The following is a 25,289-nucleotide window of genomic DNA, read 5'->3' as shown; positions in this document are numbered from 1 at the left end:
TGTGGCCATCTGGACCGCGGTAGGTATCTTCACGAAAGGGATGAAATGGGCATATTTCGTAAAACAGTCCACAACGACCATAATACAAGTGTGCCCTGCAGAGGGAGGAAGGTCGACAATAAAGTCGGTAGCAATTGAGTGCCAAGGGTATGGCGGTAATTCAGTAGGAGAAAGCAACCCCAAAGGATGTTGTCTGGGAACTTTGGATTGAGCACAGATCGGACAGGCCTGTACATATCTCCGAACCTCTCCAGCCCAGCCAGGCCACCAAAATTGTCGTGATAGTAATTCTTGTGTTGCACGAATCCCTCGATGGCCTCCAATGGGGGAATCATGAACACCCTGCAAAATGCCATCACGTATCTCTCCTTCAGGGACGTACAGTCTTTTCCGAAAGAATAAGAGGCCATGATTTTCAGATATTGAGGGCCGTCGAAGCAAAACTGACCTCCAAGAATCAGACCGGGTGGCGTCCGTTATTGACTGTAAGAGTGGTGATAAGGTTGATAGAAAATGATGAGAAGAGATCAGTGGTTGAATCTGACTGGAGTTGTCTTCTTTCTTCTCTATCTCCAAGGACCGAGACAAGGCATCTGCTCTTAAATTCGAGGACCCGGGGATGTAAGTAATATGAAACACAAACGGAGAAAAGAAGAAGGCCCACCGAGCTTGCCTGGGTGTCCGACATTGCAAGGAGCGCAAATACTGCAGATTTCGGTGATCAGTACGGACCTCAACCGAGAAGCGGGCTCCCAATAGGTGGTGTCTCCATTCCTCAAACGCTATCTTGATAGCCAACAGTTCCTTCTCAATAACTGCATAATTCCTTTCGCTAGGATTCAACTTGCGAGAGAAGTAAGCCACGGGATGTTCAACCGATGTAGCGGGATCCTTCTGTAGAAGTACTGCCCCAACAGCAAAGTCCGAAGCGTCTGCTTCAACAATGAAGGGCAAGTCATCCTGTGGGTGGCGTAGGATCGGAGCGGCCATAAAGGCTGACTTCAAGGCGTCAAAAGCTTGTGTGGCAGAAGAGTCCCACAGGAAAGCAATCTTGCTGCTCGTCAGTCTAGTGAGAGGTGCAGAGATCTCAGAGAAGCGTGGAATGAATTGCCTGTAAAAGTTGGCGAATCCCAAAAAGCGTTGCAAGGACCTTACATCATGAGGCTGTTGCCACTCTTGAATTGCTTGGACTTTCTTGAGATCCATCTCAATACCAGATTGACTTATTACGAAACCTAGGAATTCTATCCTGGATTGATGAAAGGAACACTTCTCCGCCTTAACAAACAGATGATTGTGGAAAAGTCGATTAAGGACCTCTCGTACATGACTTATGTGTTCCTCCTTTGATCTGGAAAAGATTAAAATGTCATCCAGATAAATCCAGACTGAGATTCCAATTACGTCTCCAAAGATGTGATCCATGAGCCATTGGAAAACCGCAGGGGCATTGCACAGACCAAAAGGCATCACCCTGTATTCGAAATGCCCAAATGGTGTCTTAAATGCTGTCTTCCATTCATCTCCACTCTTGATGCGGACCAGATGATAGGCCCCTCGAAGATCAAGCTTAGTAAAAATCCGAGCCTGATGTAGGGTCTCAAGGATACCACGAATCAACGTTAGTGGGTATCGGTCTTTGATGGTAATATCATTTAATTGCCGGTAATCCACACAGGGTCTTAAAGTGCCTTCCTTTTTCTTTACAAAAAACAAAGGAAATCCAGCGGGAGATTTGGATGGTACGATGTACCCCTTACTCAAACAGTCCGATAAGTAATCCTGCAACACTCGTCTCTCCTCCCGAGACAAAGCGTACAGTTTGCCATGGGGAATCTCAACACCAGGAGACAGTTCTATGGCACAATCGAACGACCGATGAGGTGGCAGGGGTATGTTACTTGGTTCAGCAAAAACTTGTTCGAAGTCGGCATACTCAGGAGGAATCAGTAATGCGGAACAAAGGCTGGTCCCCTTGTCGCGAAGTTCCAAATTAGTCGAAGAAACCAGAGTCTGGACTGGCAAGCTGCATTTCGAGGTACAAGAGGTGGAGGAGAAGGTCAAGGTGTGCGTCCTCCAATCAATAACCGGATTGTGATGCTGGAGCCAAGGTAACCCTAAGACCAACTTATAGGTAGGTGACCTGATAACGTCCAAAGCAAGCCTCTCCACGTGATCGGCGATCCGAAGACTTAATCCTACAGTGTGCAGACGAACCGGTCCAGAAGACAAAGGAGTGCCGTCAATAACCTCCACAGGAAGGGCTGTGTGTCTGGGCAAAAGAGGAATCTTGTGGCTGCTAGCAAAATCCTCATCGATGTAATTGCCAGACGCTCCACTATCCAACAGCCCAAAAACTTCAAGCGTCCGACCAGGCAGTTGAATCTGAACCCTCAATGTTTGTAGAACAGCAGGTTGCATGGGAAGAAGAATCGAACAAAAGGTGTAAAGGTCTGAAAAAGGGGTGAGACCTGTCATTGCCTTTCCTCCACACGACAGGTCCTCTAGTTTCCCGACTTCTTCTTCTGTGGCCGTAAAGGACACATTCCCAAGTAGTGTCCGGCAGCACCACAGTACAGACATAGGCTTAAAGTTCTTCTTCGTCTTCTCTCCTCGTCCGATAACGGCCCTCTCACTGCTCCCAACTGCATAGGTTCTGGTCCAGATTCTGTTGAACCAAAAGCCCCAGCGGGAAGACTGGCTGTTCTGGGATCGACTTTCTCCAGCCGACGTCTCTCAGCCTTTCGTTCGGCTAGTCTCTGGTCAATGCGAAGCACCTGATTAATTAAGAGTTGGAGACTCTCAGGTTCGGGGATGTGAAGTAGTTCGTCCTTGTATTCCTCCCTCAACCCCCGGCGAAACAGGGTCTTTTGCGTGACTTCTGGCCATTGTGAATCTGTAGCCAGCAGGCAGAAGCGACTGATGTATGTTATTATGTCGGAACTGCCCTGCTTGATGTCCATTAGCTGATTCTGTGCAGCAGCAGCCAGATTGGGTGTCTGAAAAACCTCCAAGAATGCCTTCTCAAAAGCAGCAAAATCATTCAAAATGGGGCTATTAGTAGCCACAAAAGGTGTAGCCCAGGCAAGGGCATTCCCAGTTAAATTTCCCAAGATATATCCGATCTTGGCCTTATCATTATTGAAATAGGTAGACCTGAAAAGGAAGTGGATACGACAGTGGTTGCAGAATTCCGCCACTCGACGTGGGTCTCCATCGAACCTGATTGGGGCAGTATGGGCCAAAGAACTTTCAGCCTGCGGAGCACCTCCTGTCCCCTGAGTTACCATCTGACGTAAGACTTGATTTTCTTGGTGTAAGGCAGTCATTTCTGCTCTGAGGGCTTGCAACTCGTTCCGCAGGTCCTGTGTGTCTTCCATTTCCAGATCGGAAGGTAGGCGTCTCAATCTGTTAAGGTGAGAATCACGGGAATGTTGCGTACCTGAATTCCTGGTCGATCTCAACGGGGCAGCCAGGCTGACAAGAAGATTGGGTGACGCAAGCAACCAGCCCCTCCTCCACCCTGAATGGATACTGGGTAGAAGATGGACCGATTCCCAACGCCACAAGCTGGATTCAGTGACGACGGAACTGTGCAAGCACAGGCAGGTGAAGTAGAAGGAGATAATCCTTGAAGAGGCGAAGCTCCGGAGTTCAAAGATGAGAGAGTTGTTCTCCAGAAACTAGCACGGGATGTCTTGAGAAGTTGAGAGTCCCAAGTAGTGGGAGCGTACTCCCGTAGCTGGCAATGGGTGTTGTGGTGACCAGAGTCCGAAGGTGTGGGAGCCTACTCCCGTAACAGTCACTGGAGGCTGAGGTAATGAGAGTCCAAAGGTGTGGAAGCTGTACTCCCGTAGCTGGTACTGGAGGCTGTGAAGTTGAGAGACCAAAGGTGTGGATTCCGTACTTCCGTAGCTGGTACTGGGGACTGAGATGATGAGAGTCCAAAAAATGGAGAAAGTCCCAAGAGAAGCACTGGAGGGAACCACAGAGAAATGGCCTGGCCAGGAGGATAGGAGGGAGTAGGCAGGCAGGAAAACCAGGGCTGGCAAGGGAGAGGAACCAGGAAGAGAAGGGAATCAGACTGGAACCAGGGGGGAGAGACCTGGGAACAACTTGCCCAAGGGGAGACCAAAAGGCAGCAGGCAAAAGGAGAAGGGGAGCAGGTCAGGAAACTGGGGAAAAGGCTAAGCTGAGCTAAGCAAGGGTGAGCGAGGACACGATCCGGAACAGAACGCGTTGAGACGCGATCTGCTCCCGACCGCGTCTCTCCCTTTATGGGCCGCCGGCGCCTGCGAGGCCCGGAGCGCAAGCCTGATGGTTGCCAGGCGCCGGCGGACCCAGAATGAGGCTTAAGCAGCAAGCTGCTCCAATCCTGGGTGACCGCCCCACGGCGCATGCGCGGGACCGTGACCGTGGTCCCTGACGCACGCGCCGAGGAGCCGCAGCCCATGTCCCCAGTGCTCTCCCCCCGGCACCTCCCCAAGCGCGAAAGCGCGAATAGAGGCGCCAGGGAGGAAGAGCGCGAGCAATGAACCCCGGTCTCCCGGTAAGCGTGACACTGTAAACGTCTGCCACTGGAATTAACATTTCAAACCTGCCAAAGTAGAACTTGAGATGCAGCCGAATGAAATGAACAACATTCAAGATTCTGACATACCATAGAAGAGGCTGTATGACAAAGTAACTTGCACATAGGTGTATCTGGAGCCATCCAGATCACTCTATGCAAAGAGCAGTGTTCTCAATTGTCTGCGGAAAGGCCAGTAGGATTTCTCAGCTCTCAAGGCTGGAGGTAGTGAGTTTCAATGTTGCCAGGAAGGGGAAGCTGGCATCGCCTGCTTTAGCCCGTCTGAATCTTGGTGTTACCACTCAGTGGGCATAAGTAGATCTGGTGGGTCTTGTAGATTGGACTCACTTCATACTGGTGAATTCATAGTGTATTCATAATGCTGGGGCCTGGCAGCATGCAACATACCAGAGACTCCTATCACATGTAATGGACTGACTAATACATGTGAAAGGGGTCACAGCTGCAAACTGACCATTATTCAGATAAATATGAGGGATTAGTCAGACGGAGATACAAGGTCATCAAAATAATTGTCGCATAGATCTCAAGCGATCTGCTTTTGGAGGGTCCGAATTTGACCACGATTGTACAGTGAAGTTTAATTTAAAAAAGCTCTTCCCTGCTGTGATCTTCCAAAATATTCCTGCAGCCAAAGGTATTTCAATGGAAGGTGAACCAAACAATAGCACAGTTATTTGTCACGCGAAATGAACGATTTAAAAAACTTCTTTTGAGGGATGTGACATTCAGACCTGTAGTATTTTGTTTGTGGTTCTAGTGTGTTGTGTCAATAGCAACATGGCGTCAACTTCCATGCCTGTGGCTTGTCCCAGCCAGAATGCCAGTGTCTCCTGTGCTCCTGCCTAGGTAAATACTAGGTTTGCACCAGGGGAGTTGCTAGGTCTGGAAAAGACCCGGGGCTACGCACAAAGCCAGGGAACTGTAGAACAGAGGGGCACCTCTGAAATTGAAAGCTGGTATTGTTCGTTATCAGAAACAGGTTTGCGTCTGAAATGTCCCTGAACTGAAACCGGAAAGAGAGAACACTCTACAATGAACGCCTCCTATAGATGCAACTTAATCAGCCCCATGTTTGCAAAGTTCACATGATGTGTGCCAACTTCATCTCAATAGTGTACATTTCCAGCGAAAAGAAAAACATGTATGTGTTAGTTTAAAGCGGGTCCCACATTTGTAAAAGTCTGTAATGTTATTATTTAGGGATCTGTTCATTTTCTCCAGGGTTCCAGCCAGAATACACACCAATGGAAAAAAAAGCAGAAGAAACTTGTGGCCTGGAAGGAGAGGCGTATCTGCTAGTCAAGTAAACACATTAACACAAACCTAAAAGGCCTTCAATGCGTCCACCCGCATGATGTCACCCAGACTCAACGAATATCTAAACTGCAACCTCTCAAGCAAGAAATTGTGGTTGGTCGGTGTGAGGAAGATGAACACAGGCACACACTGGGGACCACACATAACTTCTTGGTGGGAGACCTGGAGGGTAGGAATCGAGGTGGGTGAGACAGGCGAGGCTTGGGCTGTCCGGGCCATTTGCCTGGGTCTAGATCGACCCAATACTTGTGCCACTAGCGATCCAAATTGTGAGCCCATCCCTACCCTTTCCTGGTAGCACTACTGACACAGTACAAACAAAAAAAAATTTTGGGGATTTCTGTTGTGGGTGGGGAGGGAAGGTTTACCAGTTATGGGGCAGTGGCAGAGCCAGGGTGGGGGTAAAGGGGTGGCCACTCCCCTTGGCTCCCCCTGGTGCCTAGCGCATGCCCAGTGCACCCCCCTGCCTCCTGCTGGTGTCCTATTAAATATTTATATAGACATTGGGCCTCATTATGACCCTGCCAGTGCGGAAACAACGGTGGTGGTAAATCCGCCGCCACCACTGTTTCCGAACCGGCTGATTCCGAGTTCTGCAGGTAGGAGGTGTCATTCCCTCAGGTCTGACCTGGCGGGAGTAACGCCACCCGCCTGCAGGCGGAAATGGAAACACTGTCTCCGGAATTACCGGGTCACCGGGGTTGTAATTCCCTGGTTATTCCGGCAATCACGGAGGCAGAATGGTATTTCGGGTACGGCGGCAGCCTGCCTGTTTTTCTGGCACGGCTACCGCCGGATTTGTAATGAGGCCCATTGTTTTCTCGTCTCAGTTTGCATTTGATATGATAGGTTATTTATAACATGCTTAATACCCAGAGGTTTCTAAGCGCGGACCCGGGGATTGAACCTGTGTTGCTCTGTGTCATCTTGCTTCCAAGGTGAGCACGTTGCCCCTGAGCTATCCTCCCGCTTGACTGTAGGAATCAAACCAGACCCCTTGACTCAGCCTTGGCTTGGCCCTACTCCGGAAATCTTTGGGCCCCCTGCCACCTCTGGATAGGAAGTGGGGAAAAGGGTGTATGTCAGGGAAATGAAGGGTACACACATGCAGAGACAAGCTCATCAGGACACCAGCTGTATGAAACGCCTGTAGAAATTATAAGGTTTTCATACGACTCAGAATTCAGCTGATGTGCAGTTAAGACCTGAACTACTGCCGACGAGGCTAATATGGATCAGTGTCTATCATGCTGGAGCCAAGTTGAACAGAATCCACATCACGAGTGCCACCACAGGTGGAGGAGTGTTGGAGCACATATGTACGGGTTCGGGCCTGCAGCACTGCCCACACCCTCCATGAAAACTAGCAGAGGGAGATAATGCCAGCCCATTCAACTCCTAAGGTCATATTGTTGGTGTGGGCGTCAAAATCAAGTTCACCATCACTACAGAGTACAATGTGTTCTGAACAGTTGGTGAGATGCCCATGTTAACTGGTGTGGTAAAGGGGAACTTCCTCCAGTGAAGAACTACAACTTTCAAAATGGAGATTGCTGTGCTCAACTACTTCCTGGGAACCAAACAATCAGTGATCAAGAACCTCCCAAAGTAAACACGAGAGCAAAGAGAATTGAAAAGACACTCGGCTTCCACTACACATCAATGATTCGGTCGTGCTCTTCTTCATAATTGCAACCAGATGAAGGTTATCATTAATGAGAGATTGGCCTTCAGTCATAATCCATCGCGTCTTCTTCAGCACACATGGCTCACTACCATTATAAAAGACTCCGTTTTGGAGTTTAATCAGCAGCTTTTAAATATTGCAAATAGTCCAAAAAAGGGTCATGTAATGTTGTGGGGTCAATAGGTTACTCAAGAAACAGATTTAAGTTCAAACCAGGAGTGGTTGGATGAAGTCCGACAGGGATTGGTTAACATGGACAAAACAGGACTACCGCCAGGGCTTTACTAAGCAGAGAGTGAGCATATGACGAAAATAAGGCTTCTCAGGAGACTAAGCTGCGGCCTGCAGGCTGGACATGCTTTTCAGCAGCACAGATAGTGCTAAGCAAAGAAATGAGTGCCAATTGACCATCAGGGGCAAAATCTGAGGTGCCTGCAAATGTAAGAAAGTGTTCTTCCATGAAGGAGGAACACTTTGCTTATAAACACCATAGTCTGATAAAGAAACAATGTGGTGCAGGGACATGAAAGCCTTACTTTTGCACGTGCCTGATTTATGGCTTGACAACAGCCCTAGCAACCATCAGGAATGCAGGGCAGCCACATGGAGGGGATTCTCCTCCCAGCACGCTGGTTCAGCACGTCAAAAAAGGAGTTTAAATACGGCACATTTTTCCCTTCATAAATATAGATTTTTTAGACTGCAGCACCACTTTTGTAGTTTAACTTTCATAAATTCGAAAATTGGCAGTCTTTTAAGAAATGCTTGCAATGCCACTGGAGAACATGTTGCCCCCACAACGAGAGATTTTAGAAGCTTTTGCAGCTGGAAAGCATGACATGTCCCCTCCAATACTTCCACTCACCTCCGAATTGCGGGTGCTGGAAACTCGAGGGGAGAATGTCAAATTTACAGACTATTTTTTATCACGAGCTCAGAATCGACCCCTCAGTATGTTTGTCTTAAAAGGGCGTGTTTTCACGTGCCTTGCCTTCTCTCTGAAGCAGAAGTGGGTGAAATAGCATTCTGCAATGAAGGAGTTAAAGTGACTTCATTGCATTTCATAAAGAGGGCAATTAAATCCACGGAATGCAATAAGAGAGATGTATAGGGTTTAAGCCCTTTCCTCATGTAATATTACTAACCAGACTGCTCCGATTATTTAAGTTCAGAGGTTTAAGATCCCTTTCGGATATTTACTTTATATTTCTGCCTTTTATGCGCTAGGTACAATAATCCCAGTTCTTTAAACATGGAACAAAAACAGAACACATTGTATTTGTTCATATATAGCCTTTTTAATGTCTTTCATTCGTTTTTAGGATAATTTCAAGCAGGAAAATCATGGCAACAATGTGATCTCTTCCAGCCAAATGATTTCCCGCCGCTTTCCAGGAGGAACAGATGGTAGTGATTCGAGTAGCTCAAGAGATTTATGTAGAAAAGTTTCTTTATATTTCATGAATATTTTGTGGTTTAGTACCCTTGCATGGATCAACGACATAACGTATGGCAGAAGATTTCTGCGTTGGTGACATTCGCACAAGGCACTGCTAAATTAGCTCAATGATACCATTATAATTATGGTATTTATTGAGAGCAGACCTAGCTTCGAGAAGCAATTGAGAGCTTTACAGAGGTATACAACAGTACCAATGCATAACTGAGTGCTTTTCAGAGGTAACAACAGAACAGATATACAGCGGGGGTAGGATACAGAGGGGCACAGAGGAGGGTTACAGCTGCACCGGTTGGCGGGGAGGAGAGGGGCAGGTGGCACTTAGCGAGTCATGTGTCACAAGGGGCAATGTGATGGCCTAGGTATTGAGGAGGGGAGACTCCTTGAAGAGGTGGGTCTTGAGTTCTTTTCTGAATTGTTGGAGCATGGGGGCGAGTCTGATGCTGATGGGCAGGGGGTGCCATGGTTTTAGGGCTTAGGAAGGGAAGGCTATTGGGGATGTAAAGAGATTTGTCTTTTGAGTAACAGCCCTTGAATGATGTATATTTTGTGATATATTTCTTGAGAGCTAGATGTTAACCCTTCATAATGTGCTGGTGTCTCAGCTGCAGATGCAGCCTTTCTTCAGACTGCAACATTTGCCCGGCGTGAGTCGGCGAACATACTCCAATGATGAAGTTGCAGAAGCTCTCACCCAAGCTCTACTTTGTCGACTACATATAATAAAACTGTCACTAACAAATTGCAAATATTGCAGAATAATGCTCTTAGAGCAGCCCTTGACATACCCTGCAGAGCACATATATCTAATATTAGGAAAGACAACCACTGGCTAAAAATCAATGACAGTTCTCCTTAAAACACTATCTCTCACACATAAAAGACTGAACAACACTGCGCCCCCCTACATCTCGGCTAGACTGACTAGAAAATCCTCTACTCACCATACCAGAGCCTCTATCCACTCCCTACTTGAAACCCCCAGATTTAGACTAACTAAAGCAGGCGGAGCTAGCTTCCCTGTTAGAGCGGCCTGCGCTTGGAATTCACTCCCCATGGCATTGAGAGCTAATCTACCCTACTCTAGTTTCAGGAGTAAGGTGAAAAGTTGGCTCTGGAGTAACGACAACTAACCCACTGAACCTGGCCCTATCATTGCGCATAACTACCTTTGACTCCCCCGATACCAGACCTATGAGAGGGATTCACATTCCTGTATTTCTTGTATATTTGTATATTGGTTTTGTATATATGTTAATAACTCATATAATGCATATTCTGTATTTATCCTTTTGTATGTACGCAACCTTAAGCCTAAGTATTCTTGTAACTGCTGCGCCCGGCTACCCCTGGGTTTTGGAGCGCATTATCAAATAATAAACTAAACTAAACTAAACATACAGCATCAAGTGCCTGCTTCAGTGGACCAGGACTCATTTATCTCATCAGGAGGGCACAGGCTCAAAGTTGTGTACTTCCACCAGAGCCTGAGAGACTGATTACACACAACAGTGAAGTTACAATGCCTTCTTGTTTTAGAAACAGGCAGGTGCCAACCTGGTTACAGGGCTCGTCTTGCTTACAGAGCATTCCTTGCACTTGAGAATGTATTGAATATATTTATTTTATTATTTTGGTTGAGCATTCAAATTGCTAGTTGGCAGCCTCGAAGTGCTCTTTAGTGTAAGAAGGCCAGAGGGAGAGGAATAGATATCCTCAAGTACAAGATTCCGGGTTCAAATCCTAAATTTAGTTAAAAACCTGGACTTTAGAACATTATCAAAAGCATCTGTGGGCCTGTGAACAACACAAATCTGTTCTTTGTCATAGATATTTCAAAATATAATTGTGGGCATTAGCAGAACAGACAGTGATGACATCTGCTTGAAAATCAGGGAAGAGGCTTTCTTTTTCTATGACCGGCAATGTTAGGACTTGAGAAATGAAGGGCCTTTAATGACCCTGGAGGAAATGGTATAACAGGACGCATTCCTAAAATACCTCCTGTTTCAGCACCCACCAGATCACCGGTATAGAGGCACTTACCTCTGGTGATATTCCAAGGGAGTGCCACCGGCACAAGGTACCACTATATTAGAAGGTGCTATTTCACCTTGAAAATCCACCTGTTTTAACCCTCACCCCAGAGGAGGATGAAAACATTGTAAAACCCGGGAGAAGTGTAGGCACTTCCCTTTAATACAGGGAACAAACATTTAGAAATGTGAGTTTGGAAGGGGGTGAATCTGTGCCCATCTCTGATGCCCATCCTCTCGCCAGCTTCCTCCTGCAATGCCTGAAAGGGACAGAATCTCTCCCGTTGTGCATTTAGGAAGGATATAGCATCCGTACTTAACTAACTAACTAAGAGGTTTCTTATATAGTGCAATCACTCACCCAAAGGTCTCAGGGCGCTTACATGAACGAGTACAAACACATAACACTAAAATGCCAGAAAGGAGAGAAGAAAGTAGCTGCCATGGGTCATGGCGACTAGCAGGTCATGAGGGGTAGCCAGTGAACTAACGGCACCAGGTGGAGATTTAAGCATTAAAAAGAAAGGTCTTAAGACGTTTTCTGAATTGTTGCAGTGTCGTGGACTGTTTAAGATGAAGAGGGATTGTGTTCCAGTTCTTAGGGCCCCAGGCCACAAAACTTGCTTCACCCAATTTCTTGATGAGGGTACGTGGTTGTGCTAATAGCAGAAGACTGTTTGCGCATAGCGTACGCTTAGGAGGCGCTATCTGGAGCCTAGTTTTCAGATATTCCGGGGCTTTGCCTAAGAGGCATTTAAAGACTATTACTAATCCTTTGAATTTGAGCCGCTGCTCAATAGAGAGCTAGAGTAACTTTTTACGGTGCTCTGTAATGTGAGTTTCACGACTTAGGCCACATACAGCTCGAACACCTCCATTCTGTATAGTTTGGAGACTCTTAATATTTCATTTTGAAGTGCCTATCAAGAGGCTATTGCAGTAGTCTAACTTGGTATTGACTATGGCTGCTGCAATAGATGCTCTATTGGCTTCAGACAAATATGGTCTTATTTGCCATAAGAGATGTGTGAAGAAGCTGCATGATGACTTGAGGTAAGATACATGCTTCTGAAAGGTCATATAAGTATCAAAGTAGACTCCCAGTGTCTCTACAGAGTCTGATACGTGAATGTTGTTACCGCCAATTACAAAAGCAGTGTAATCTGGGTCCATATTATTTCGCCTAAACGGTGTACTAATAACCAGCAACTCTGTTTTTTGTCATTTAGGGCAAGAGAGTTAAGGGCCATCCATTTTTGAATGGTATCATAGATTTCATTTACAGTAGCTAGGTTTTCCTTGTAGACCCCAGATAGTTTAATCACTATCTGCGTGTCGTCGGCGTAATTAGCAAATTGTATGCCCATTGATTTTAGCAGATCACATAGGCATGTAATGTAAATATTAAACAGTAGTGGGGATAAGCAGGATCCCTGAGGGACACCACATGTCACAGGAATTTTTAAAGATTTAAAAGATCCCTTCGCGACACACGCATTCCTGGGGCCCAGAAAGGATTTTAGCCAGCGCACTGCTTCAGGAGAGCATAAGCCGGTTTTTTGGAGTCTTTCAGCTAGTAGTTCGTGGTCGACCAAGTCGAACGCAGAGGAAAGATCCAGCAGGAGCAACAGAGCAGAGTTGCCCTCCTCAAGTATTTCTGTTATATTGGCCTTAAGATCTAACAGTGCCGTCTCCGTTCCATGATTGGCTCTAAAACCGGACTGTTCCCTGGCCAGAATGTTATTATTTTCGACAAAATTCTCCAGCTGAACATAAGCTATTTTGTCCAATATTTTAAGTAAAAAAGGAACATTCGTGATGGGGCGATAGTTCTCAGGTAGCAGGGGGTCAAGATTATCCTTCTTAAGTAGAGTGGTGATCCATGCCTCTTTTATACTGATAGGAACAACGGCTTGCTGAAAAGAGCGGTTGACGAGTTCTGTTACCCATGGGTTGAGGGTATTAGTGAATTCCTTAAAAAGTGTGGTGGGAAAAATATCTCCCTTACATGATGTAGGTTTAAGGCCTTCAATGATCGCTAGAACCTCTGACTCTGTCATGCTAGTAAAGGAGAAAGGTTTTATACCATGATGTGGGGGTTCTGGAAGAGAGGGTAGTGATAATTCAGTTAGGCACTGAGACTCAATTTTATCCCTAATGCGTCCTTGATGGAGTTCAGTTTTGTGAGTGAAACTATCGAGTTTGTTTTGGCACCATTCATTGTTTATGGTGAACCTATGTTCAGTATTGGGGTTTTTAAGTTCATTAAGGACTGTAAAGAGTTCTTTGGATTTTATTGCAGCTTTTTCAATTCTGTCATTGAGAGACAGTTGTTTGGCCTCCATCACAAGACGTTTGTATCCTCTAGCTGCGACTTGATAGGTCAATAGGGTAGAGGGGGACGGGTGGTTACGCCACTGGTGTTCACATCTCCGTTTGTTCTTTCTGGCAGAGATTATATCGGGCGTGAGCTGAAGTTTAAAGCCTTGCTTCTTCTTACTTTTCATCTGTCGGAGGGGGGCAAGGATATCAAAGGCCTTGTTGGCCTTATCACGACTGTGCACTATGCATGTTCACCTTCAGTCTGAGGAAGGTCATTAATAAAACAAGATGAGGTTGGATGGGTTTAACAGATCAGGTCAGCACCAGGAGTAGGGCTATTTCCCTACAGAGAATGTCTTCCGGGAAAGCCTCTGAAGCTGTAATGAGGGACCTTCCAGGCAAAGCAGGGATTCCTGCGCGAGTGAGGAATCTCTGATGGGAGTCTCCTTCTTGATGTTATCTACTTAACCCAAGATATGGTTCAATTGTGAGACTCCCCACACACTGGCCGAACCAAACCTGATACACTTAAACAAAAGTACTTGAAATGTGAAGCTTCGAAAATCCATCTAGGAGCGGGACGATGGGTCATGTGTGATTTAGGGAATTACTTGTCAATACATGCAATGTTCATGTCTTTGAAACAAATAGCATGCTATGCTCATGAAATCCCAACCAAAAGAGTATATGTGATGGGATTGATTCATTAATTAATGGATTGCCCCTAATAGCTTGCATCTCATAATCAAGAAGTAACATATAAAGAATGCCTTGGCCGCTGAATTTGTTTTCTTGATAGTTCATTTGACCTTAAAAGATTGGTTCCCTTACTGTAATAAGAGCTTTCCATTTTTAATATATATGTTATGTTTATATTTCGATTGTATATGTGATTTGCTGGCCATCGTGTATGCTGATGTGGTGGGAGACAAGCGTTCCTATGTGCAGATAGTGCAAATGCAACATGGCTCCATTTTCTGATTCCTGCACACTGCACAACAATAACTTAAAAGTGCCACTTGATGGCGCACACCGAATTCTGACTATAAATATAGAAGATTTAAGTGGTGGATGTGTGAAAAAGAGAGCACTGCAAATGATGTCTTCCGCTCAGTTGAGATGATGTCCCCAGGTGCAAAGTCGGTTTAGCAGCACTACACCATAGTGTCTGCTAAAGGTAGGCAGCAGGGCAGCGATACAAAGATTCTCTATGGTTCTGCCACTCTGAATGTGAGTTCACAGGAGATCACTAGAAAGCAGGATCCAGTTCACACATAAAGGTCTCTTCCAAAGAACTAGACACAATTAAGCAGCCCCTTATCTTCACATTATGTAAAGCACGTGTCAGGGTGTGCTCAGTAGCGCACGGACCCACATTAGTCTAACCAGTTTCTCAGGCACAGGGAATGTTTTTCTGTTCCTGTCAGCTCAGGTTAGGACACTACCATAGCATTCCATCTGATCTCCCTACTTCCTTTCCTTGCCATAGCTCCTGGACTTCAATGTTATACAACTTGGTAGTTTTATTTTCTCTTTGAAGTCTCTATACAAACGTAGATTTGTTTTTCTTTTTGATTGTCTAAGCTCACCTTCAGTAACCTCCTCTGGCACCACTCCCCTCCCACACCCGCCACACGCCAGCTTCCTTTAGGTCATTCCCTAAAGTTCCCCTTCCCTACCCAACTCTGACAAGGCTGCAAACTTAAATCCTACTTTTAGAATCATAGCTGGCTGAGAATCCTTCCATTGCAACAGCTGCATCTAGCACAACTTCCCTCCCACACCCGCCACACACCAGCTTCCCTTAGATCATTCCCTAAAGTTCCCCTTCTCTACCCAGCCCTGTCAAGGCTGCATACTTAAATCCTACCTTTAGAAGTATAGCTGGCTGAGAATCCTTCCATTGCAACAGCTGCATCTAGCACAACTTCCCTCACACACCCGCCACACACCAGCTTCCCTTGGATCATTCCCTAAAGTTCCCCTTCTCTACCCAGCCCTGACAAGGCTGCATACTTAAATCCTACCTTTAGAAGTATAGCTGGCTGAGAATCCTTTCATTGCAACAGATGCATCTGGCACCACTTCCCTCACACACCCGCCACACACCAGCTTCCCTTAGATCATTCCCTAAATTTCCCCTTCTCTACCCAACCCTGACAAGGCTGCAAACTTAAATCCTACTTTTAGAATCATAGCTGGCTGAGAATCCTTCCATTGCAACAGCTGCATCTAGCACAACTTCCCTCCCACACCCGCCACACACCAGCTTCCCTTAGATCATTCCCTAAATTTCCCCTTCTCTACCCAACCCTGACAAGGCTGCATACTTATATCCTACCTTTAGAAGTATAGCTGGCTGAGAATCCTTCCATTGCAACAGCTGCATCTGGCACCACTTCCCTCACACACCCGCCACACACCAGCTTCCTTTAGGTCATTCCCTAAAGTTCCCCTTCTCTACCCAACCCTGACAAGGCTGCAAACTTAAATCCTACTTTTAGAATCATAGCTGGCTGAGAATCCTTCCATTGCAACAGCTGCATCTAGCACAACTTCCCTCCCACACCCGCCACACACCAGCTTCCCTTAGATCATTCCCTAAAGTTCCCCTTCTCTACCCAGCCCTGACAAGGCTGCATACTTAAATCCTACCTTTAGAAGTATAGCTGGCTGAGAATCCTTCCATTGCAACAGCTGCATCTAGCACAACTTCCCTCACACACCCGCCACACACCAGCTTCCCTTGGATCATTCCCTAAAGTTCCCCTTCTCTACCCAGCCCTGACAAGGCTGCATACTTAAATCCTACCTTTAGAAGTATAGCTGGCTGAGAATCCTTCCATTGCAACAGATGCATCTGGCACCACTTCCCTCACACACCCGCCACACACCAGCTTCCCTTAGATCATTCCCTAAAGTTCTCCTTCTCTACCCAGCCCTGACAAGGCTGCATACTTAAATCCTACCTTTAGAAGTATAGCTGGCTGAGAATCCTTCCATTGCAACAGCTGCATCTGGCACCACTTCCCTCACACACCCGCCACACACCAGCTTCCTTTAGGTCATTCCCTAAAGTTCCCCTTCTCTACCGAACCCTGACAAGGCTGCAAACTTAAATCCTACTTTTAGAATCATAGCTGGCTGAGAATCCTTCCATTGCAACAGCTGCATCTAGCACAACTTCCCTCCCACACCCGCCACACACCAGCTCCCCTTAGATCATTCCCTAAATTTCCCCTTCTCTACCCAACCCTGACAAGGCTGCATACTTAAATCCTACCTTTAGAAGTATAGCTGGCTGAGAATCCTTCCATTGCAACAGCTGCATCTGGCACCACTTCCCTCACACACCTGCCACACACCAGCTTCCTTTAGGTCATTCCCTAAAGTTCCCCTTCTCTACCCAACCCTGACAAGGCTGCAAACTTAAATCCTACTTTTAGAATCATAGCTGGCTGAGAATCCTTCCATTGCAACAGCTGCATCTAGCACAACTTCCCTCCCACACCCGCCACACACCAGCTTCCCTTAGATCATTCCCTAAAGTTCCCCTTCTCTACCCAGCCCTGACAAGGCTGCATACTTAAATCCTACCTTTAGAAGTATAGCTGGCTGAGAATCCTTCCATTGCAACAGCTGCATCTAGCACAACTTCCCTCACACACCCGCCACACACCAGCTTCCCTTGGATCATTCCCTAAAGTTCCCCTTCTCTACCCAACCCTGACAAGGCTGCATACTTAAATCCTACCTTTAGAAGTATAGCTGGCTGAGAATCCTTCCATTGCAACAGATACATCTGGCACCACTTCCCTCACACACCCGCCACACACCAGCTTCCCTTAGATCATTCCCTAAAGTTCCCCTTCTCTACCCAGCCCTGACAAGGCTGCATACTTAAATCCTACCTTTAGAAGTATAGCTGGCTGAGAATCCTTCCATTGCAACAGCTGCATCTGGCACCACTTCCCTCACACACCAGCCACAGACCAGCTTCCTTTAGGTCATTCCCTAAAGTTCCCCTTCTCTACCGAACCCTGACAAGGCTGCAAACTTAAATCCTACTTTTAGAAGTATAGCTGGCTGAGAATCCTTCCATTGCAACAGCTGTATCTGGCACCACTTCCCTCACACACCCGCCACACACCAGCTTCCTTTAGGTCATTCCCTTAAGTTCCCCTTCTCTACCCAACCCTGACAAGGCTGCAAACTTAAATCCTACTTTTAGAATCATAGCTGGCTGAGAATCCTTCCATTGCAACAGCTGCATCTAGCACAACTTCCCTCCCACACCCGCCACACACAAGCTTCCCTTAGATCATTCCCTAAAGTTCCCCTTCTCTACCCAGCCCTGACAAGGCTGCATACTTAAATCCTACCTTTAGAAGCATCGACAGAAACATAGCTGGCTGAGAATCCTCCCATTGCAACAGCTGCATCTAGCGCAACTTCCCTCCCACACCCACCAAACACCAGCTTCCCTTAGATCATTCCCTAAAGTTTCCCTTCTCTACCCAACCCTGACAAGGCTGCATACTTAAATCCTACCTTTAGAAGCATCGACAGAAGCATAGCTGGCTGAGAATCCTTCCATTGCAACAGCTGCATCTGCCCGAAAGAACAGAACCATTGTGTTGCCACTGCTGGTAAATGATGGTGGGATTGATCGTCCACAATATCTAAAACATGACAGGAAAGAAGGGGTCATGCTTTGTGCCACATACATGTGTTAGTATGCTATTCATCTAGTACATTAATAACAGTTACAAAATGCAATTCAGTAAACTAAATCCTGTACATTCTGTCTGTTACTTAAGGAAATCTGTAAAATGAGTAAAAGTGAGATCATATTTGAGACAGGGGCAGAGGAACAGGAACAGGAACATTGTAATCTCATCAGTTGCCCCCGACAAAAGTTATAGAATATTACCACTCAACCTGTAGGTCGTATTCCCCTAACTTTGCAGGCACCTGGGGACCAAATATATCACAATATTCAAAAAGTGGTGCCCCCGCAAGTGAAAAACAGATTATTTAGTTAAACTCTCAATTGGGACTATAGAAGTAATCATGGATCTGTGCAGGTAGATGTATACAAATTCAGTCGACTGACTGCTCAGAGTGATGAATTACACCTTCTTGATTTGAAGCTAAAATTAGTTTCATATGGTTATTGTTTGCATTTAATGCCTATGTATGAGGACAAATATTGAGACCTTGGAAACCATATGCTTGCAGATTGTGATTGCTTTTGCAACAAAGATTATACCGTTTTTTGCACAATTTTGCACATTTGTACATTCCTTGCTGGTTATTTGCACAATATTTGACTCATGCATTTTACCTGCACAGATCAAACCATCTGTTTTCACTGCAAGGCACCAATTTTCGAATTTTGTGATACGGATATTGCAAGTCACAGAGGAGTTGCGAGACCTGCTAGAAGAACAAGACCAAAGGTCCAGTTCCTTCATAAAATCACAGAACTCTGAGGTGATGGTTAATATCCTTTTACCTGGGCTCTTGGTAAATCTAACCTTAGAGATCTTCCAATGGTCGTCAAATAAAATCAATGTAGAAACAGATTGGATTTATAAAAGACAAATAATAGGCAGCTTGTAATTTGTTGCTTAAAAACAGTTTAAGCAATATAATAAACAACATCTGACATCAGCCCTGATTGTCCTGAAGATCCAGATTAACAACCTTAAAGACAAAGGAAAATCGGTAGCAGTTTTCCCGTCATGGCTGCCCAACTTTGGAACTCCCTACCCACCACCTTAAGAGCTGACCAATCCTTTTACAAATTCAGGAAAAAACACCAAAACGTGGCTTACATCCAAAGACCTTGGTATTATCTAGCCATTTCTGTATCTCTGTATATTACCCGCTGTACAATCATTGTATGTCCTATTTTGTTAATAATTGTATATACACACTTTCCTATTATGTATTATTCTGTATTGTACTATAACGTGTTATCTTCTGTATTGTAACTAAGTTCCTGCATATTCATGTAATGCACCCAGATACCTCCGGGTGAGGAGCGCTTTATAAATAAATAAACAAACAAACATTTTGTGCTTTAAAATAAGTAATAATGTGAAGACAAATTCTTGCTCTGACGTGTTGGACTCCAGCAGAGCAAAAGATAAGCATGCCACAATAAACAACTCCTTATCAATTAATGGCTGCAAAGTGTCACAGAGAGCCATTTTACAAGTAAGGAATTGGAAAAGCTTGGTTCAAGTCATAACCGATGTACATTAACTGATTACAGTGCAGTGGTAATGTCATTTGCTCATCACAGGCCAGTACTGATGGCACAACTAGGCTGTAATGAGAACATTATTTACAGGATTTTATACTGGCATTTCAGTCATGCGTGTATTATGAAATACATTTTTTCCAGGTTATACTTAAAGGATAGTTCCGGGACTTTTTTTTTATTGTCCCTACGGTTCGGCCATGTGTTTTTAAGCATAACTCGGTAGATCGTAGAAAACTTTCCTATGGACCTTACCCGACTTTTCGTCCATTAACGCACTCGAAATCAGCCGCCATTTTCTGATAATCCTATCATTTCCCCCCATCGCCCTGGCTCACCTGCTTTTGCGGCACTAAATCAAATCCCCCGCCCCTGAGCCTGACATCAGCAGACGCGTACCGCCCATTTCCCAACGCCAAAGCACGTTTCGTGTCAACAATCGCTGCGCCTCAGCTAATGACGTGTCGCCATGGAAATGGCAGGACGCCTCTTTCCTCAATAAGTATAAACACACCGTTTCACAACACACAGCAGCAGATTTTCGATTCCATTACTCTCTCTGTGTTACTTTGAGTATTCTGTGACTCGTTTCTGTGCTCTGGTCAGCTACCTTCGCCGCTTCTCGGCCTTGTGAACACCTGTACCATCTCTGTAAATTATTTTACTTTCTTTACCACACAATGGCTACAATAATGCCGTATATGTACGAGCCCGAGTACACCGAGGAAGAACTAATGGAAAGGCAAGCACGCGAAAACGATGGGGATTCGGACGGCAGTTGGGAGGACCAGTCAACGGATGAAGAGCCTGGACCATGTCGCATGGACGGCGTCTCCACCTGGTGCACGTGCAATCGGTGCGAGCTAATGCCAACTGAGGAGGAGAACTGCTGCTGCCGAGAAAACTCGGGATGCCTGGCCTACATTTCGGAAGGCGAGCCAAGTCCGCAATGCATCACCGAGCTGCCAGAGTTCAGGGAAGCCTGCCTCTCACGGACCGTGTTGAGGATGATGATGGTGCTTATGCACGAACTTTGCGGCACTGTTCGTCCGCGTAATCCGAGTAACGAGTAAGTATACTCTGGTTGTGATGTCAGTGATGCCACTACTATTTCATGGTCGTCTCATCATTCGAATGCATGTAAATTGGTTCCATGTTGTGCATTTTCTAGATAGAATTTTTTTCAAAGCAGAATGACATTTTTTACCTGAATCGACAGTGATAAGAAAGTTGTCATTTTAATACAGTTTGCATCTTTCATTTTCACAGGTGGTACAGGCTGGTGGCCTATCGTTGCTTCACTTGGTGGCTTCACGGGAGGCTGGGACACCGCGTTCGGAGAGTAATACCTGCCTGTGCGGTACTTGCCATTAGACAACATTTCCCCAGCGACAGTGGACAATACCGCGGATTTTCCCTGGATGTGCTGCAACCGCAACTTTACAATGTGTAATGTTTATTATTTATGTTCAATTGAAATTAAGATCTAAAATAAAACCCAACATATATTTTAACAATGGTTGTTTTGATTTTTTAAATGAATCTAGTGTGTCTCCATTGAATAGTCTTCCTGCCTGCTGCTGACTAACTGCCTAGGCATCCAGGGTCTCCAGGGTGAACTGCACCCATATATTCTCCTGGGAGGGTGAGGTATTTATAAACTCACCCCCCTGCCTTCCATGCACTAGATCCTGCAGCCTGCCTCTTACATGCAGTTAGATGGCCTCTCCTTGGTGAGGCCCTGCGGCAAACGAGTCTTGTCTGCACGACCACCGCCCCAATCCACCCCCCGCCCTATCAAAGGCAGTTCGCACGGGGGTACTTGTGCTGGCAAGTGGAGCTGTCAGGGAGCGATAAAGGCCAAGAGGTGCCAAAGACCATGTACACTTCAAAGTGGTCTATAGAGCATGGGTTGTTGTTCCCATGTCTACCTCCAGACCCCGTGTCTCCTGCCAAGCATCCCCCTCACGCTGGACGGCCCCCTGCAATCCACATAAGTGTGTCACCATTCACGAGTCTTCCTGTGTCTTGTCTGCACGACCACCGCCCCAATCCACCCCCCGCCCTATCAAAGGCAGTTCGCACGGGGGTACTTGTGCTGGCAAGTGGAGCTGTCAGGGAGCGATAAAGGCCAAGAGGTGCCAAAGACCATGTACACTTCAAAGTGGTCTATAGAGCATGGGTTGTTGTTCCCATGTCTACCTCCAGACCCCGTGTCTCCTGCCAAGCATCCCCCTCACGCTGGACGGCCCCCTGCAATCCACATAAGTGTGTCTCCATTCACGAGTCTTCCTGTGTCTTGTCTGCACGACCACCGCCCCAATCCACCCCCCGCCCTATCAAAGGCAGTTCGCACCGGGGTACTTGTGCTGGCAAGTGGAGCTGTCAGGGAGCGATAAAGGCCAAGAGGTGCCAAAGACCATGTACACTTCAAAGTGGTCTATAGAGCATGGGTTGTTGTTCCCATGTCTACCTCCAGACCCCGTGTCTCCTGCCAAGCATCCCCCCTCACGCTGGACGGCCCCCTGCAAACCGCATAATGCCACGACATATACACGTCATTCATTCACAAACACACCCCTGTTTCGAATTCTTTATAACCCACTTCATATTTCTAATGAGAACTTCTTTGCGCTTTGCTAGTCAACCCGTGAAGGTGCTGGTTATCTGCTCTTCGTCTCTGTGAACTTCCGTGACCACTTCGAGGAAACTCGTCAGTTTGCAACCTGTGAACTGCTCCCTGTTCTACGACAAGAAACTACTCTGATCCCGGAATCTAACTGTTTGTTCGTCAAGGTAAGGCCATGTACCATAATCATTTTGCGTCCAATTTCTTTTCGTTCAAGACAGTACATGCAAGGAACTAGTCACATGTTCTGAGTTTAGTCAAATTATTTTTCTATTTTTTTTAAAGTTATTCAAATACTTATCTGCATGTGAATAACGTGTATAGTTCCAAGAACCAAAACGAACCTTGCATTGAGCCTTTTATGTGTCATTTAATTTTTTAACACATTGGTATTCATAGAGAATTGTTGATCTTTACTTTTCAGAACTTTCCACAATGCCTGCCTGTTCCATTGGCGGTTGCCCTTCGAAGACCCATAATAAATCTGAAGGTACTATAATGCATGTTTTCCCTAAGACAATAGATCAGATAAGAGAATGGGTCCGATATTGCGGATATCCACCGTCTGAGCTTGAAAGTAGAGTCCTAGAAGTCTTTGCGGACAAGAGGGGTGATCGATACCGCATCTGCAGCAGGCACTTTAGCTCTGACATGTACTCCACATCATTGCTAATAAAGAAGAACACACCGCGAGCGAGGCGAAAATTGCTCTCAACCGCTATTCCCACTCTATTCGTCCACATCCCTCCACTGGTGAGTCAAGTTTACGTATTTATCTCTCGGCCTTGCGGTAGTGTGTAGCATTAGCTAACAATAATTTCCCCATTTATGTATCCACTCAATATGAAGGCGGAAGATTCTCCATCCGTGTCGTTATTGCAGTCATCAGCCACTTCAAGCGCCTATCGGGTAATCTTACTTGGCTATTCTGCCACTGACTTGTTTTAGGCATGTAAATCAATAGTTTTAATTTATCGTGTAATTATTTTACCTAATGGTACACCCTTGTACTCGTCCTCTAGTCTTTGTTTTCAGTTATAATTATTGTTATCCAAAATAATGCAAGTACTGTCTTTCAGGGAGATGCTGAGGAGTCCAACGTATTGACGACTACCGTTGATGTCACTCAGATGCTCGAGGTACGTTTCAGGACAGTTCCATCGATGGAGATCATCAGATCTTGCATTCTTGTAGCGTGATTGTTACACACAATGTTTCTTTCGTTTTTAGCCATTGATATGTCCTTCTGTCGTCGCCCTCCTATGTGTCTTCTTTTTTCAATATTGTGTTCATTACTAATGAAAGTCCTATGTTTCAGGGAGTCGATGGAGCATTAGTCCAAGAAGAAGGGGGAGCGTGCAGTTACGGGTCGGCGCAACAGCTTGCAGAAGTGTGCACCGCAGTTACATCGTCCCTTGATGTTCTTATGCATTTCGAGGTATGGATACTGACAGTTCGATCAAGCGAAATCATATGACGTGATTACATCCGCTATACTTCCTTCTTTATTAACGCAAGTACTATGTTTCAGGGAGATGACGGAGCTTCTTCTACAAGAACATCACCCCTAGTAGTTGATGCAGATCTCTGGGTGGTGACACTTCCAACGATCGAGCAAATCGAATCATATTTACATATCCATTATTTATTTTAGACAACTGATCATTTGTGCAGGTCTATTTAGATGAGCCGTTCACGCCTGCACAAAGTTTCTGTTCTTTTTATCAAAATAGAAAACCATACTAATGCAATTACTGTGTTTCAGGGAGTCACTGAAGCATCATCTTCAATAATATCATCAATGGAAGTCTATGAGGAGCCCGAGGTATGGATCTTGACAGTTCCATCTAACTAGATCAACAATGCGTGAATAATTGTCGTTTGAATGTTCTACACAAAGCGTTCATTCGTGTTTTGCTATTGAGATGTACGTGGGTATTGATCCCCAAGTACATTTTGTGTTTTCGATATTATTATACATACTAATGAAAGTTCTATGTTTCAGGGAGTCGATGGAGCGTCAGTGCGTGATGGATGTGCTTATCATGAAAATATAGTCGTTGCAGCGCAAGAGGAAGTGGAGACATGCACACACGAGTCGGAGCAACAGCGTCCTGATGTTGAAGTTCGAGGCAAGAAAGTTTCAAAGAAAAGAAAGCAAAAGAAGGTTAGTGTCCTGGTCACTATATTATGTTGTTTTTCACTGTTAATAGTTCAATACTGTAAGTTGTGTTTAAACTGAACATCCCTTTTCCAATCTGTCCTCTAGTTGCGAGTGGGTGTACGAACTAGATCTACACAGACAGTGAAGCGAACGAGAGATGTTGCTTGTCAAACCTTTTGGCAGGGACTTGAGACTGGAGATGCATCGTGCCAATGGGAAGAATATGAAGTGATTGACAACGGAGCTATACCACCACCAGCCATTGATAGTGAATGTCCTCCTGGTAGTTCGGATGCAGTCGGAGATCAATTCACAGAATCCACACCCGCAAAAACTAAGACCGCGAGAAAGTTGAAGAAATTGTTTTATTCACCCATCTCCGGAGAAGGAACAGATGTTGCAATGGAAGAGAATGAAGTGGACGACAATGAAACACCATCAATATCACTGAACATAGTGGAAGACGATATCAGAGATTCTACCTTTCATGTGAGTGACATGTCCTCAACGTTACAGGCCGAACCAGCTGGGATGCAGAGTGACAGTATAAGGAAAGAGGCCAAATTCATTGTATTCGATAGTTGTTTGATTGATATTATTATTCGGATGAAATGTGGGCATTCGGTTGGTGGGGAAGTATGTGGGGAGCCATTCATTAATGTGACTCGTGCAATTCGAGGCACTAACCTTAAAATACATGCCACCTGTACAAAATATCATCCTTTCTCATGGTCTGCACAACCTATGCTGGGACAACTGCCAGCAGGCAATCTACTTTGTGCAGCGGCTGCACTTTTTAGTGGTTCAAGT

At 45.6% G+C, this 25,289-nt stretch overlaps 1 protein-coding gene across 1 annotated transcript in view; it reads right to left on the bottom strand.

Moving 5' to 3' along the window:
• The window catches only part of CUBN (cubilin), a 1,794,835-nt gene that overhangs the window by 1,305,225 nt on the left and 464,321 nt on the right, over nucleotides 1-25,289 (bottom strand). Inside the window, exon 22 of the mRNA XM_069648353.1 lies at nucleotides 17,967-18,097. Within this exon, the coding sequence (XP_069504454.1) occupies nucleotides 17,967-18,097 (131 nt within the window). The remainder of the gene's footprint in view (nucleotides 1-17,966; nucleotides 18,098-25,289) is intronic.

This window comes from Ambystoma mexicanum, chromosome 2q (genome assembly GCF_040938575.1).
Source record: "Ambystoma mexicanum isolate Mex_15411 chromosome 2q, UKY_AmexF1_1, whole genome shotgun sequence".
NCBI lineage: Eukaryota > Metazoa > Chordata > Amphibia > Caudata > Ambystomatidae > Ambystoma > Ambystoma mexicanum.
Note: the sequence above shows the minus strand (reverse complement) of the source record. Positions and strands in the feature narration are given on the sequence as shown.